General features: G+C 44.8%; 1 protein-coding gene across 1 annotated transcript in view; it reads left to right on the forward strand.

The window, feature by feature from the left end:
• The first annotated feature begins 6,477 nt into the window (after positions 1 to 6,477).
• Positions 6,478 to 14,580, forward strand: part of ACER3 (alkaline ceramidase 3) — a 71,864-nt gene continuing 63,761 nt past the window's right edge. The window contains exon 1 of the mRNA XM_051608780.1: positions 6,478 to 6,685. Coding sequence (XP_051464740.1) covers positions 6,583 to 6,685 — 103 coding nt within the window. The 5' untranslated portion in view covers positions 6,478 to 6,582. The remainder of the gene's footprint in view (positions 6,686 to 14,580) is intronic.

Raw genomic sequence — 14,580 nt, forward strand, 5'->3', positions numbered from 1 at the left:
CATTTAAGGAAGGGAACTGAGCCTTTAAGGCAGGATCCAAACTGAGAATAAAGAAGCTTAGATATTGTTACAAAGCTCAGGCAAGTCTCTTCACATTGACTCTGCCTATGCAAATTAGGCAGAAAAAAAGACAGCTTGCTCTATTTTTCCTAAAGAGAAAGCTGTTTACAAGTGTAAACAATGAATCCTTAAGGCATTTGTTTTTTTTTTAAAGCATGAGAATTCTACAGCACAAAGGCAGGCTGATTCCCAAATTCCTTTGGAAGTCCATGAGACTGAGGCACATGCCCTTTATTTGCTATTTCAGCTGAAGCTGGTGTACGTTTACATTTACACATTTTGCAGCTGATGAGGGCTCTGATTCACATATAAGGGTGAAGTAAGCCCAGGTGACCTGAAAAGCTACTAAGCTGAGCTCTCTTTCCACACTTTTCCCAGCGTCAACTGCTTCTCCCCCAGGAATGATGGAACATCAGGTTTATCTCCTCCCATACCAATTTCAGCCCTGCAAATTAGCACAAAGTGACATCAGTTTTATTTCATGCCAATACAACGGGTTTCAAGCTGCAGGTGTTTGGAGACACCTACATATGTTGCCTGCTTTCAGGGCAGAAGCTGCTGGGTGCAGACAAGCTTCAGCTAAATCCACTGCTACAAGAAAGCAACAGCCTGATTTTTAGCAAAAATGGGACCTGCTGGGGATGGCATCACCTGCCTCAGCTTTTGATTTGAAATATTCTGGGATACATTTGTAATAGACCCAATCAGATAGGCTTGTGCTAGGAAAAGGATGGAGAAGAAAAATCACTGAAGCACAGAACAGTCATGGCTGGAAAAGGACCTATGAGATCACTGAGTCCAACAAAAAACAAACACAAAACCACACCCCAAAAAACCCCACAACACACAACCTATAATCTCAGCCACTAGAGCATGCCCTGAAGTTCCTCATCTACAGGTTTCTTGAATATATCCAAGGATGGTGACTCCACCACCTCCCTGGGCAAGCTGTTCCAGTGCCTGACAACTCTTTCAGCAAAGAAATTCTTCCTAATATCCAATCTAAACCTCCCCTGCCACGACTTCAGACCAATGTGTCCCTGAAATCTGCTTTGAGGACTGGATATAGGACTGAACCATCCTGCATGAAGGAAGGGCCTGGCCTTGGCAGGTCACAGTTCTTTTCCTAAATATCTGTGCTCTGCAGCCCCTGCTTTCATCAACAGTTTATAACAATGGAAAGCAGTTCCCAGAAGGATCTGGGAGTCCTGGGAGATAGTAAATGGTTCATGAGCCAGCAATGTGCTCTTGTGGCCAAAAAGGCCAATGGAATCCTGGGCTGCATAAGGAAGAGTGTGGCCAGGAAGTCAGGAGAGGCCATTCTCCCTCTTTACTCTGCCCTGGTGAGGCCACAGCTGGAATAGTCCAGTTCTGGGCTCCCCAGTTCAAGAGAGATAGGGAACTGCTGGAGAGAGTCCAGGGGAGGGCAACAAAGATGACTGGAGGGTTAGAGCTTCTCCCTAATGAGGAAAGGCTGGGAGAGCTGGGACTGCTCAGCCTGGAGAAGAGAAGGCTGAGGGGAGACCTTCTGAATGCCTGGCAGTATCTCAGGGTGGGTGCAGGAGGATGGAGCCAGACCCTGCTCAGCAGTGCCCAGGGACAGGACGAGGGGCAACGGGCACAGGCTGGAACATGGGAAGTGCCCCTGAAAGATGAGGGAAAACTTCTTGCCTGTGAGGGTGACAGAGCCCTGGGACAGGCTGCCCAGGGAGGGTGTGGAGTCCCCTTCTCTGCAGATATTCAAGACCCACCTGGATGCAGCCCTGGGTGATGTGCTCTGGGTGATCCTGCTTCAGCAGGAGAGCGGGACTAGATGATCTCTAGAGGTCCCTTCCAACCCTGACAATTGATTCTGTGATTCTCTTCAGGTTGTTGTATTCATATCTGAGCCCTTCAGTGCCAGGTGCTCACAGCACCCACCGAGCTGAAACCCCTGATGCTGTCACCCACTGCCACAGCCCTTTGCCAAAACTCACATGATAGCGTTGAAAATATGGCTCAGAATAGTCCTATTGCCCTGGCGAGTTGCTGAACACTTGCATGGCTCTAGGACTTGAGTGAGTCCCTCTGATGATGTTTTCCAAACACGTAACTCCATTTAACTTCAGTGCAGACATCTCTGCTTTACCTAACTATGAATAGGAAATCAGTTCTGCTAACCCTGCTGAAGTTTCTTGGATCAGATCCTTCTTCATCTTAGGAAATGACTTTGCTTTTTTCACTCATTCAGGTGCCAAAAATGTCTGTGGTATTACTTCAGGCATAATTATAATCATCCCAACAATGGCTCTCACAAAGAGCCCTTTAAACTTCAGGGCACTTCACAAAGTGTCTGATTCAGCCTCTTACAATCCTGCTTTCAGCATCTTACTCATGGTACCTGCATATAAATCAATGGGATCAATCACATGCTCCACAGGATCAGGCTTGCAGGAGCTGGAGGTGCTAGTGACCTTTTTCTGCAACCTATATGGACTAGACAATCCAGAAAGCCACCAATAATGACATTGTGAGCTGCCAGTACTTCCCAGTGACATTGTCATGGGATGTGACTTTACAACTGAGAACCCTGACTCAGGATTCCATGCCTAGGATGTTGTGTATCTGTGATTGTATCTGCTATGACCCAATACAAACAGATCCTAGAGAAGGCACAGGTTCATAATTAACTTAAAATTTGAACAGGCAATTTGTAGCACAAAACTCAGCTTTATTTAGGTGCCCCATACCTTTATTTTGAAATAACTAGAAAAAAGTAGTGGAAACAACTTCAAGATTTTATGTCAACATTATCTCCCCCTTCACATGCACGTACTGATGAGAGGGAGAACCAACAATCTTCTCCAACCTATGTAGCCATAGTGAGTTCTAATCAATGTTTGCTAGGTCTCATTTTATGCAGAAATTAAACAACCAGCAGCACAAGTTGTGATAAAGTGTTTTGCATAAAGCAGGGATAAAGAAAAACGTTCTTCTTCAGGTGTCATTCCCTGAATTTCACAGACCAGAAAGTGAAACAATTTTTGAACAGTAGTGCTTTCCTGTTCCTCAAGGAAAAAACTACTGGATCCACATAGTAAATTTACAGGATATACCCCCCTAGTGGTGTAAACTGACACGACTCAACTAACTCAACAGATTAGCTAAGCCACAAGGTTTCCAGGCGACTAAAACTACACGGAAAGAGGATCTTTGCCACAGGCAACCTGATGCCACACATAACTACTTCATTGGCACGTCGGGTACCTTTTGAGTAACAGAGAAAAAAAAAAAAAAAAGGCATTTCAGGAGCTCTACATTTGTTTATGTTGTTATTTCAGAATCAAGACATTCTCTCTGTAAGTCCTACAGATCAAACCAAGTCCAACACCTGGACATAGGTAGGTTTGACTCTCTAGTCAGATAGACCACATCTAGATGCAAATAAATTCAGGGTCTCATATTATAACCAGAGCAGCAAGGTACACTACAAAAAGCAGCTCAAGGTTACAGAGAAAAAAAACATTGCTTTTAACACGTATTACTTACTGCAGCAGCTGAAATGGTCAAAGGTTGTTTTGTGGAAGATTAATTTACCTTTACAAAACAGCTTCAGGAGAAAAAAAAACAGGTATTATAATGGTTTGTGGCTGCCTCCTCAATCCTATCTTTCTGCGTGCAATGCTTGAAAGGTTTGCTAGAGTTTGGAAGAAGCAGGGAACCAAACCATGGCATAAGTCAGAAATAAATGTGGATGGTGATGGAGAACACTACAGAAATGTGTCAAATAAATCAGAATTCCCCAATGGTTCAAACTAAAGGCTAGATGCACGTTATTGCTTGCCTATCTAGGAAAAATAAATAAGTAAAAAGAATGGATGATAATCATAGAATCAAAGAAGTTGGATCTCTGAAGATCATCGAGTCCAACCCCCTGCTGTAGCAGGAACACCCAGGGCAGGTCACACAGGAACACATCCAGACAGGTCTTGAATGTCTCCAGAGAAGGAGACTCCACAACCTCCCTGGGCAGCCTGTCCCAGGGCTCTGTCACCCTCACAGGAAAGAACTTTCTCCTCCTGTTGAGGTGGAACTTCCTGTGTTGTCACTTGGTGCCGTTTCCCCTTGTCCTGTCACAGGCACCACTGAGAAGAGACTGGCCCCTTCTTGACACCCACCCTGCAGATATTTATATACATTAATAAGGTCCCCTCTTAGTCTTCTCTTCTCCAGACAAAACAGCCCCAGGTCTCTCAGCCTTTCCTCATATGACAGATGTTCCAGACCCTTCATCATCCCTGTAGCCTCCATTGAACTCTTTCCATCATCTCCCTGTCCCTCTTGAACTGGGGAGCCCAGCACTGGCCACAAGACTCCAGATGTGGTGTCACTGGGGCAGAGGAGCAGGAGAACCTCCCTTGACCTGCTGGCCACACTGTTCTTAATACATCCCAAGATACTACTGGCTCCCTTGGCCACAAGAGCACATTGCTGTCCCATGTATCACTTCTTGTCCAGCAGGACTCTTAAGGTCCTTCTTCATGGGGCTGCTTTCTAGCAGGTCAACCCCTAATCTGTATTTTCTCCCCACACGCAGGCCTCTATATTTACTCTTGTTGAACCCCATTAGGTTCATTTCTGCCCAGATTTTCAGTCTGTCTAAATCATAGCCCACATTGTTGTTGTTATCTACCCCATATAATCTTTCATTAATTTATCTTGCTCTGTTTTAAAGCCAGTTTCATGTCTGGCTTCTGCTTCTATTGCAGTCACAAATCTTCTCATGGCCAGCATGCACGTGATGAAAAAAGAAACAAACATCAATATTTTTAAATATTTATTTCAAGCCAACTGTAATTGAATGTTATGCAAATTCCTCATTTTTTCATAATGTTCCCATCTTGTCCTCCTGGTGTGCAAATGGGATGTTTAATAGTTATTTATTTAGTTTTGAGCTACTGCAATTTCAAACTCTGAATTGTTCTGTCAGGAAATTTTAAAATCAAAACAGTTAACCATGGTAAGGAAAGATGGAATACAGCCCTACAATCCTCCTTACTATATAAACCAAACCTTCAAAAGTCCAAAAAGCTGAAGTCCATCAAGTAGACTAGGATCCTCCTCATTGTTTACAACCAGTTTTGTTCTTCTGAATCCCCTTGGTACTCTTCCAGATCTGAATCTTGAAAGTTTAAATCTGGGAAGGATAATCTAGCTCTGAATAAATCAAACTTAATAATAATAATAATAATAATAATAATAATAATAATAATAATAATAATAATAATAATAATAATAATAATAATATAACTACAGGTCTGTATTAAATAATCCACAGTATCTTGATGAAGTTTTGACAATCTAAGCATTTTTTCATTCCCATCACTAAAATCAATTTTGCTTTGAAGGTTTTACATCACTATGAAAACTGCTAAATACATCTCTACCTGATGCTGAAAACAACTACACAGAAGCTGAGCTGCAGAAGGCAGGTTATTCTTCAGGAGAGATATGTACATTATGGAACATCAGCAGTTAGGCTAGAAAAGTTTCTGTGTTTAGACTGGAGCGTTTTTAGCTTACAGAGAAGGGGAGGTGAGGAGAAATTAGATGTGGGAAAAGAAGTTTATATACAAGCATCATACATTCTGCTGACCAGCAGGGTGTAAGCACCGTGCACAGCCCTCAGGGTCTGCCTGAAGCTTCTCGTCGTCTTTGGACCTTTTCCTGAAACATAAAGAAACCGCACAATATTAGGCTTTTACTTGTGCTTTTTGTTCTCTTCCCACGTGCTTCAAGTCTTGCCCTTTTCAGACTCTACCTTCAAAATACCACCTCTGCTTGCACTTTGAGTGCTATGGGTGTAAGTATAGTATGCGTAGCAAGCACTGAGGAAACTAAATAAGGCACCGGATGAGAGAAACCCCCCCGGGCAGTGGGCAGTGCTATAAAAAAACCTTCCTCCCCCCAGCCCACGAGCACGGGCACCGCTTGCTTCTTCATTTAAAAACACGAAGCCACGTCACAAACCCTCCTCCCCTGCCCGCTTACAAGGAACAGCCGAGAGGGGAAAACCGCCTCGGTGCCACCCAACCCAACCCCCATGGCAGCGCGTATTTTGCCCCCCCCCAAAAAAAAAAAACACCCCACCGGTAAGAGCAGAGAGCGGCCGCAGCCAGGGCACCTTCCTCAGCTCAAGCCCGTGCCCCCAGCCGGTCTTTTCCCACAGGCTTTCCCTAAATCTGCCTTTTTCACCTCAACATTTCCCTCCCCCCCCCCCCCCCCCCCCCTCAAGCTGAACATCCCGGCACAGGCCGGGCCGGTTTGGCGCGCAGGCCGCAGCCGGTCGCCATGGCAACCCGCGGCCTGCCCCCCCCCCAGCCCGGCTCCTCCCTCAGCCGGGCGGGCCCAGCTCCGCTCCGGGCCCGGCGCCCTTCTCCCTCCTCCTTCCCTTTCTCCCTCCTCCTTCCCTTTCCCCCATACACCCCCTCCCTCCCTCCCCTCCCGCCTTGACTCCGCTCTGGCCCTGAAGCGGGTGCCGCGATGGCTCCGGCCGCCGACCGGGAGGGTTATTGGGGCCCGCCGACCTCCACCTTGGAGTGGTGCGAGGAGAACTACGCCGTCTCCTACTACATCGCCGAGTTCTGTGAGTGGCCGCTCTTTGCCCCGCGTCCTGCTGCCTCCTCGGTTCACCCCCCAGAGCCCTCCGTGCCCTCACCCCACTGAGCAGGGCCCACGGCAGGGGAATGCCCCCCTCCTCCATGGCCCCCCTCCTCCATGGCCCCTCTCTCCTGAGAGACAGGGGTAACAGGCCCACTGCCCCTCAGCCAGCCCCGGCCGGTGGAAATGGGTGTTTTCTTGCCCCCATCCCCCCCTCAGATCCGTGTCTTCAGGACAGAGTGGTGTACCCCCTTTCTCCCCGCGCCCCAGCATGTTGTTTGGCTCCCCCCCCCCCATCCTCATTCTGTTCCTCCGGCCTGTGTCCGGAGTGATGAGGGTAGGGCAGGAGGAAGACGTTCAAGAAGCTTGGGGAAGGCATCAGGAGAGGGTTGTGGCAGCGTGGCCGGGTGAGGTGGGTCTCAGGGGGCTTGGCACTGGAGCGGGGCTGGTTGCGTGGCACCGCGCGGGTGGCTGAAGAGGGGAGTTTTCACCCAAAAACCGTGCTGGGGGTGCAGGTGTAAAAGCTACGTGGATCTGCAGCCCGGCTCTCCGGGAGAGGAGGTGGGAGCATCTGCCCAGCCACGGCTGGGCAAGCCGTGTGAAACTGTTCAGGGAGAGCAAGGAGGGAGAAAGTATCTTTATGTGGAAGAGACATCATCCAGGAGAGACACCTTTGGGTCCTGACCATCGTCAGGTTGCGCTGTTGCAGGTGGTGGGAGTTAGAGTAGCCCTGCACGTGGTGGCCTTTTAGCATAGCTGGGAGCGATGGCAAAGAGAGCAGGCTGTTGTTTTGACCTCAACATTCTGTTATTCAGGGGCAATCAGGAATTTAGATGTGTTGAAGTGCATTTTAAGGAAAGAGTGAAGTGTTTTGGCTGTAAGGCCATCCAACAGGTGCTTGAGAAGGGGGTTTATTGCTGCTCTGGCAGGAGGGTTGGGCTAGAGGATCTTTCGAGGTCCCTTCCAACCCCTAAGTTTCTGTGATGATATTGTGGGAGCAGGCAGAGGCTCAAGCCCTCTTGTCACGGATGTTTTTCTAAAAAAAATAACCGTGGGCAGTGACTTTAAAGGGTGTAGTAGTTGTAGTTATGTGCTGCCACCTGACAGGCGCCCTGTCCTACAAAAAGCTTTCACATGTACACAAGAGGCAGCTGCTTTGGAAGCGTTGAGAACCTAGGAAAATGGCACTAAAGTGAAGAGGTTCACCTACCCTGAAGTGCTTGGAGTGGGCAATCTGAGGAGGCCTTTTGCATAGCTGGGATGCTTCAGCAAGGCTTCGGGAGAGCTTGGCATGCAGGAGGTGGAAAGTTGTGGGTGTTCAAGCCAGGCTGCGAGTCCTTGTTACAAACGCTGCCATGGTTGAAGGACCAAAGTGAAGAGTTGCAAAAGAGGTTTCAGAGTGTGGGAATGGAAAGGAGTACAGGATCTGAATAACAGTAGCACAGGCAGCATAGAAACTTGGAGGAAAAAGGAAGTTGGTGGTGTAGATTTACTGCTGAGAAAAGGCAGGCCAGCTGAAGAGGGAACAAAATTAAGTACTCCTAAAACAGGACAAATTTACAAGATTTTTAAATAGAATGAGACTTTTGCAGAGTATGTCTTTTTGTGTTTTCTTCGTGGTAAAAAGTAGTTTGGGAGATAATCCTCATAGGGAAGAGGAAGCTTCTTTGCTTCACGCATGTAAAAATAAATTTGACTGACATGTAAATTTTTAAAATAATTCCTGCATTGTTGCCCTTGTGAACTGATATTTCCCATCCTCTGCTAGATTATGCAGGAGAAAGAAGATGAGGATGAAATTATTGGTGAGACGTAGGAAGATACGTGTTCTGAAGAAAAAGGGATTTAATTACAGAAGGTCTGGTCCCTCCTTAATGTTTTAGAGACCATAGTTGTTGGTCTGTCAGTTGCACAGAAAAAAATGTATATAAAGGCTGTGCTGTAAATTAGAGCTCATAAATGGTCCAAGTTTAAAAAGCAAATCAGTAAATAAGCCTACTTTATTTTAGGGCTATCTTAGCAGTAGATAATCTCAGTAGAGATCTCAACATGGTTTAGATTTTATTTAGCAGTAATTCTGTAACGGCACTTTCAGGACAAGAGGAAATAAGCTTGCTGGGTGTTTGTTGGTTTTGGGTTTTTTTGAGGATATGAATCCACTGCTTTTAAATCTTAGTCAGCAAAAGTCGGTTGACAATGTGTCTTTCATAAAATAAACTAAGGGGTCTCTCCCAACTTTCTCTAAAATACTAAGTGTGGAGCTAATTACTTTGTAAGATCAGAGAGATGTTACCCTGAAAGCTTGTTGCTTTAGCAGAAGAGCTGAGAGGGTATTTGAGGTTTGTGTGGCCCAGGGATCTTCTGCCAGTTGCTGTGCCTTTATGGCCTTCTTACTTTATAAGAAAATGCTAATTCAGAGAGCAAACAAACCAAAAAGTACAGAAATATTCTTCTCATCTCAGAGTTCTCACTGTGGTAAATTTGCTGATACTGTTTTTCAAACTCAGGTACAGTCTGGAATATTTTAAGTGTTACCTTACAGAAGAGTGAAAATCACTTTCTGACTTCTTGCTGTTTTGGTACCACTCAGCTAAGCCGATGGTATATTAAAAAAAAATCGCATTAAATGCTTATTAGAAATAATGTATAAGAAATTATTGGAGGCCCAAAGCCTAAAGGATACTGGCAGGTCCAAATCAAATATTATGCTTTCCCTGCATTGCAGACTGAAGAGCCAAACTGAAAGCTTGTTGTGCAAATTAAGTCTTCGTGCCACTTAGCAATTTGTTTTTAATATGCTAATTTTAGCACAAATTGCTACATTGTGTTCCTGAAGCCTACAGGCAGTTCTTTGCCATTCACTCCTTAAAGAACTGGTGCAAATGATGGCAGCTCATCCATTGCATGTGTTCAGAGATGTGAAGGTGAGGGGAAGGTTTTTTGTAGCACTTCATATTTGCATTCTCTTGATGCACCCCAAACATAATGACCTCTATTCAAAGATTGATTTTATTTATTTATTTTTAATAATGAAAAATGCTCTTTCTTGCCTTTGTGAGTCTGCATCCAGCCAATTTTTCTCCCTTGTGGAGGTGGATGACTAACTGCTCTATGTCCTTCTGTAGAATATTAAAACAATTGAAATGGAAAACCAGTTTGTCAGCTTAACTGTGTTAAGCCCTAAAGTGACTCTTGCATCCCTCACTGACCAAATCGATTGAATGATGTAGCAATTCCTTCCTTAGGGTTTCTCAGGAGTTTTGGATTGACTCCTGTGTGCTAGAGGACAAGCACAAGAGATGTTTGGGTTTTTTTAACTAAACTTTTCCAGTCTGTGCTGAATTACCCAACTTTTGTACACCAACATAACCAAAATAATAAGGGAAAAAAACCAGCCTCTTCCTACCCAAGCAATCAGAATAAAGTCAAATGTTAGTGCTATTTCTTGACACTTAAGTGCTTAAAGGTAACATTTCACTCCTCATTTTAGCACGGTTGATCTTTCAAGCCAGTTTGGCCATTTTCGGGGTCTGTTTTGGTTTGAATGCCTACATGAGAAGTGTGTCACCCTTCCTGTATTCCCTGTCATCCCTGTCGGAAGGGTTTATCTTGCAGCATAGGAGGAGTGGATATAATGAATCTTCATGGATTTCCTTTGTTGAAAACATGGATAATAGTATCAATTTAAGCAAATACTTTACATTCAAAGGAGCCTTATGTGGTACCTGAGGGCTTGTAATTCTCAGTCAGGAGAATCATGGGGGCGATTTGTTGTTGTTATCGACTCAGTGCCATGTTTCACTTTGGATCAAAATTGAGTAATGTTTCCAGCTATGTGAAATATTGCCTTAAGCTATCATTGTCCATGAGTAATATGCATCATCTCCAACATGACTCCTTTTGAGATATATTTTTTGGTTGGCATTTACAGCAGCAAGCATCTGGAGTATAGCTTTGGGTTTCTCAAGGAGTTGGTGAAATTGTTTCTTGGCTTCTAGTCTTGTCTCAGTATGTTCTGCTAAATTCATATACAAAAATGTTTTTATTAACAGACATAAATCAATTGCTTTTATTAGAGATGTTTTCCTTATGGGACTCTTTTAAAAACTACTCATGAGAATCTACCCATGTTTCTAGTCCACTTTGCTGCTATTCCTTGAATCATAGAATCACTGACTGGTTTCGGTTGGAAGGGACCTTTAAAGTTCATCAAGTTGTGATGTGAGCAGAGACTGCAATGAGCAGAGACTTCTCCCACTAGACCAGGTTGCTCCAAGCCTCATCCAACCTGGCCTTGAACACTTCCAGGGATGGGGCAGCCACAGCTTCTCTGGGCCTGTGTCTCACCACCCTCATATTGAAGAATTTCTTCCTAATTTATAACCTAAATCTCCTCTCTTCCAACCTAAAATCATTCCCCCTCATTCTGTCACTGCATGACCTTATAGAAAGTCACTCCCCAGCTTTCCTGGAGCCCCTTCAGGTACTGGAAGGTGCTCTGAGGTCTCCCTGGAGCCTTCTCTTCTCCAGGCTGAACACACCCAACTCTCTCATCCTGTCTCCAGAGCAGAGCTGCTCCAGCCCTTGGATCATCTTTGTGGCCTCCTCTGGAGTCGCTCTAGCAGCTCCACATCCTTCTTGTGCTGGTGATTTCAGAACTGGGCCCAGGCTGCAGGGGGGTCTCACAGGAGTGGAGTAAAGGAGGAGAATCCCTTCCCTTGACCTGCTGGCCACGCTGCTGGTGATGCAGCCCAGGACACAGTTTCTGGGCTGCAGGCACACACTGCTGGCTCATACTGAGCTTCTCATCAATGAGCACTTCCAAGTCCTTTTCCTCAGGGCTGTTCTCAAGCGATTCTCCATCCAACCTGTAGTTGTCCTTTCTATTTTTGCTTCAGACAAGAGATAAGTGATTGAGATGACTTTTACTTGTGTTGTCCAATGTGAGGTATCTCATTAATGTATAGGTTGCCTTCCAAGCACTATGAACAGTGACACTGGGTTTTTTTCAGCTTCACTCAAAAAAAGGCAGCTGTCAAAGATGCATGGATCTCTGCTTTGTGTGGGGGTTATTACTTTACAACTTAACAACTTGCAAAATTTACTGCATTTGACTTCCACATGTGTACTGTCACCTGTTCCTCTTGTGTGTTCTGCTGCATTTTGTCTCTTTAGCTAGAGGCTTTGGAAACCAGCTAGAGTGCTGGGTAAGGTACTATCCCTGTGAATTAAATAATAAAGCCAGCTCTGTCTGGCTTCAAGAGCTCTGTCTGTCCTTTCAGTAATAAAGTGGCAGGTGAAGGAAGAATCATCAGGATTAATTGGGTGTGATCAGCCCGGCTGCCTGGCTGCAGCTGCACCATTTAAAGACATTATGACACAGATGAGTTCTGAAGTGCGATTTAAGAGAAGACAATGTCACAGCCTCACAGGTTTTAAGACTGCAAAGGATTTGAGTGTGTAACTTTAATGACCTAATTGCAAGAAGCCACATCACAGGTTTCCTCTTTAAATGTATCAGGCTCCTTGAGGGAGCTCCCTCAGCTTAGGGGGCAGTGAAAAAAGGGGCGTTAAACTAATTGATGGTGGCTATAAAGTCAAGTGAAGTGTACAGAACAGTCCTCAGCTGTGGGGTGGTTTTTAAGATGAACACTTCTGGCTTGCTTTTTGTGCTGCAAACAACAAGAAGTTGAAAGAGGGGTTCCTTTCTTTAAAGAATAATATAGCAGAAATAAACTCGATGGTCTCTGCTCTCATGTCTTATTTATTTAATGATTTTAAGTGATTTTGAGTCAGAAGCAAATACTGTTGCATTAGTTGCTTTCCCTTGCTGGGTTATAAATGTGTGTGCTTAAGTCTGAAGATGATCTTGTGGCACTTTTTTGTTGTATTTGTTTTTAAAAAAATTGTTTCCTTTTTTTTTTTAATCTTTTTGCTGTTCTCTAATCCATGATGCAACTCTATTTTCATCTCATGATGGCTTAATTTTCTGTTTTGCGAAGAGCTTTCACTGACAGAAAAGGTGAGAGGCTATTGGGAAGCCTGTGTTTGTCCAATCAACAGTTCTCATTTACCCATCACATTATGGATATGCTGAAACCTTGGTGGATGCTGTGGTAATGGACCACATGTGTGTTTATCTGCTGATACTTGTGTAGTTATTAAGTGACAATAAAATTGTAAAATATGGTTTGACAAAGCATTTGATTACTCTATAATCAGTGCTTCATATTCAGTACTTGTACAGCTGGCAGTTGGACATCTGCCACTCCAAATGGTAACAGAGCAGTGGCATTTTTACAATTTTATTTTGCTTATGTGCAAACTAAGGCAGAGAAGATTATGGACTGCTTGATGTGAATTTGCAGAATATATATGTAGCTAGAAATAGGAAGATTAATGTGAAATAAATTATGGATAAGGGAACACTGCTGACTTTTAAATGCCTTTAAGTGAGCCTTTAGTCACAGATAAAAATGACTCTTGTCAGAATTGAAAGATAAATATGATTTTGGTCTGGGTTTTGTGTCTTTGTGTGTGTGTGAAACTGCTATTTATGTCACACATTTTCCATGTTTGCTGGAGCCTTTCACAGATCAGTGGTTAAGATGTTTTTAAACAAAAGAAAGATTTAATAATCACTGCAAAAATGTTCAGAGGAGCTCTGAGAGTTGTCTCCAATCCCAACAGCTTGGCAGTATATGGTCCTTTTATTTTGCAACGCATGCAGGTGGTAACACACATTTCTCTGACCATCTCCTTGGTCCTCATGGGAGATTTTAACTATCCCGATATCTGCTGGAAGACTTATACAGCCAGCCTTTCACAGTCTAGGAGGTTCCTCCAGTGCATTGATGACAACTTCTTAATGCAAATGGTGGATGAGCCGACTAGAAGAGGAGCGCTGCTGGATCTTGTGCTCACCAACAAGGAGGGCCTTATTGAAGCAGTGGTGGTCAATGGCAACCTTGGCTGCAGCGACCATGAGATGGTGGAGTTCAGGATCCTGTGTGGGAGGAACAGAATTTCCAGCAGGACCAGAACCCCGGACTTCTACAGAGCAAACTTCGGCCTCCTCAACCAATTGTTAAGGGAAGTCCCATGGGACAGAGTGCTAGAAGGTAAAGGGGCTCAAGATAGCTGGACAATATTCAAGGACCACTTCTTGCAAGCACAGCATCAGTGTGTCCCAATGGGTAGAAAATCTAGTAAGGGAGCTAGGAGACCAGCGTGGTTAAAAAAGGAACTGCTGGGGAAACTCAAGTGGAAGAGGAAAATCTATAGATCATGGAAGGAGGGACTGGTCACTTGGGAGGAATATAGAAATGTTGTCAGGGAATGTAGGGAGGCAACTAGGAAAGCTAAGGCCTCCTTGGAACTTAACCTTGCAAGTCGGGTTAAGGACAGTAGAAAGGGCTTTTTCAAATACATAGCCAACAAAGCTAATACCAGAGGCAATATAGGCCCACTGCTGAATGAGGTGGGTGCCCTGGTGACAGAGGATATGAAGAAGGCAGAGGTGCTGAATGCCTTCTTTGCCTCTGTCTTTACTCCTGCAGGCTTTTCCCATGAGCCCCAGATTCATATAACCCCAGAAGTAGTCAAGATAGGTGAGGACATAGTAGATGAGGATTGGGTTAGGGATCAGTTGCATAATCTGGACATCCATAAATCGATGGGTCCGGATGAAATGCATCCAAGGGTGCTGAGGGAGCTGGCGGAGGTCATTGCTAGTCCACTCTCCATCATCTTCGGTAAGTCATGGGTAACTGGAGAGGTGCCTGAGGACTGGAGGATAGCAAACGTCACTCCAGTCTACAAGAAGGGCAAGAAGGAGGACCCGGGTAACTATAGACCGGTCAGCCTCACCTCCATCCCTGG

The sequence above is a fragment of the Apus apus genome, chromosome 1 (genome assembly GCF_020740795.1).
Source record: "Apus apus isolate bApuApu2 chromosome 1, bApuApu2.pri.cur, whole genome shotgun sequence".
Lineage (NCBI taxonomy): Eukaryota > Metazoa > Chordata > Aves > Apodiformes > Apodidae > Apus > Apus apus.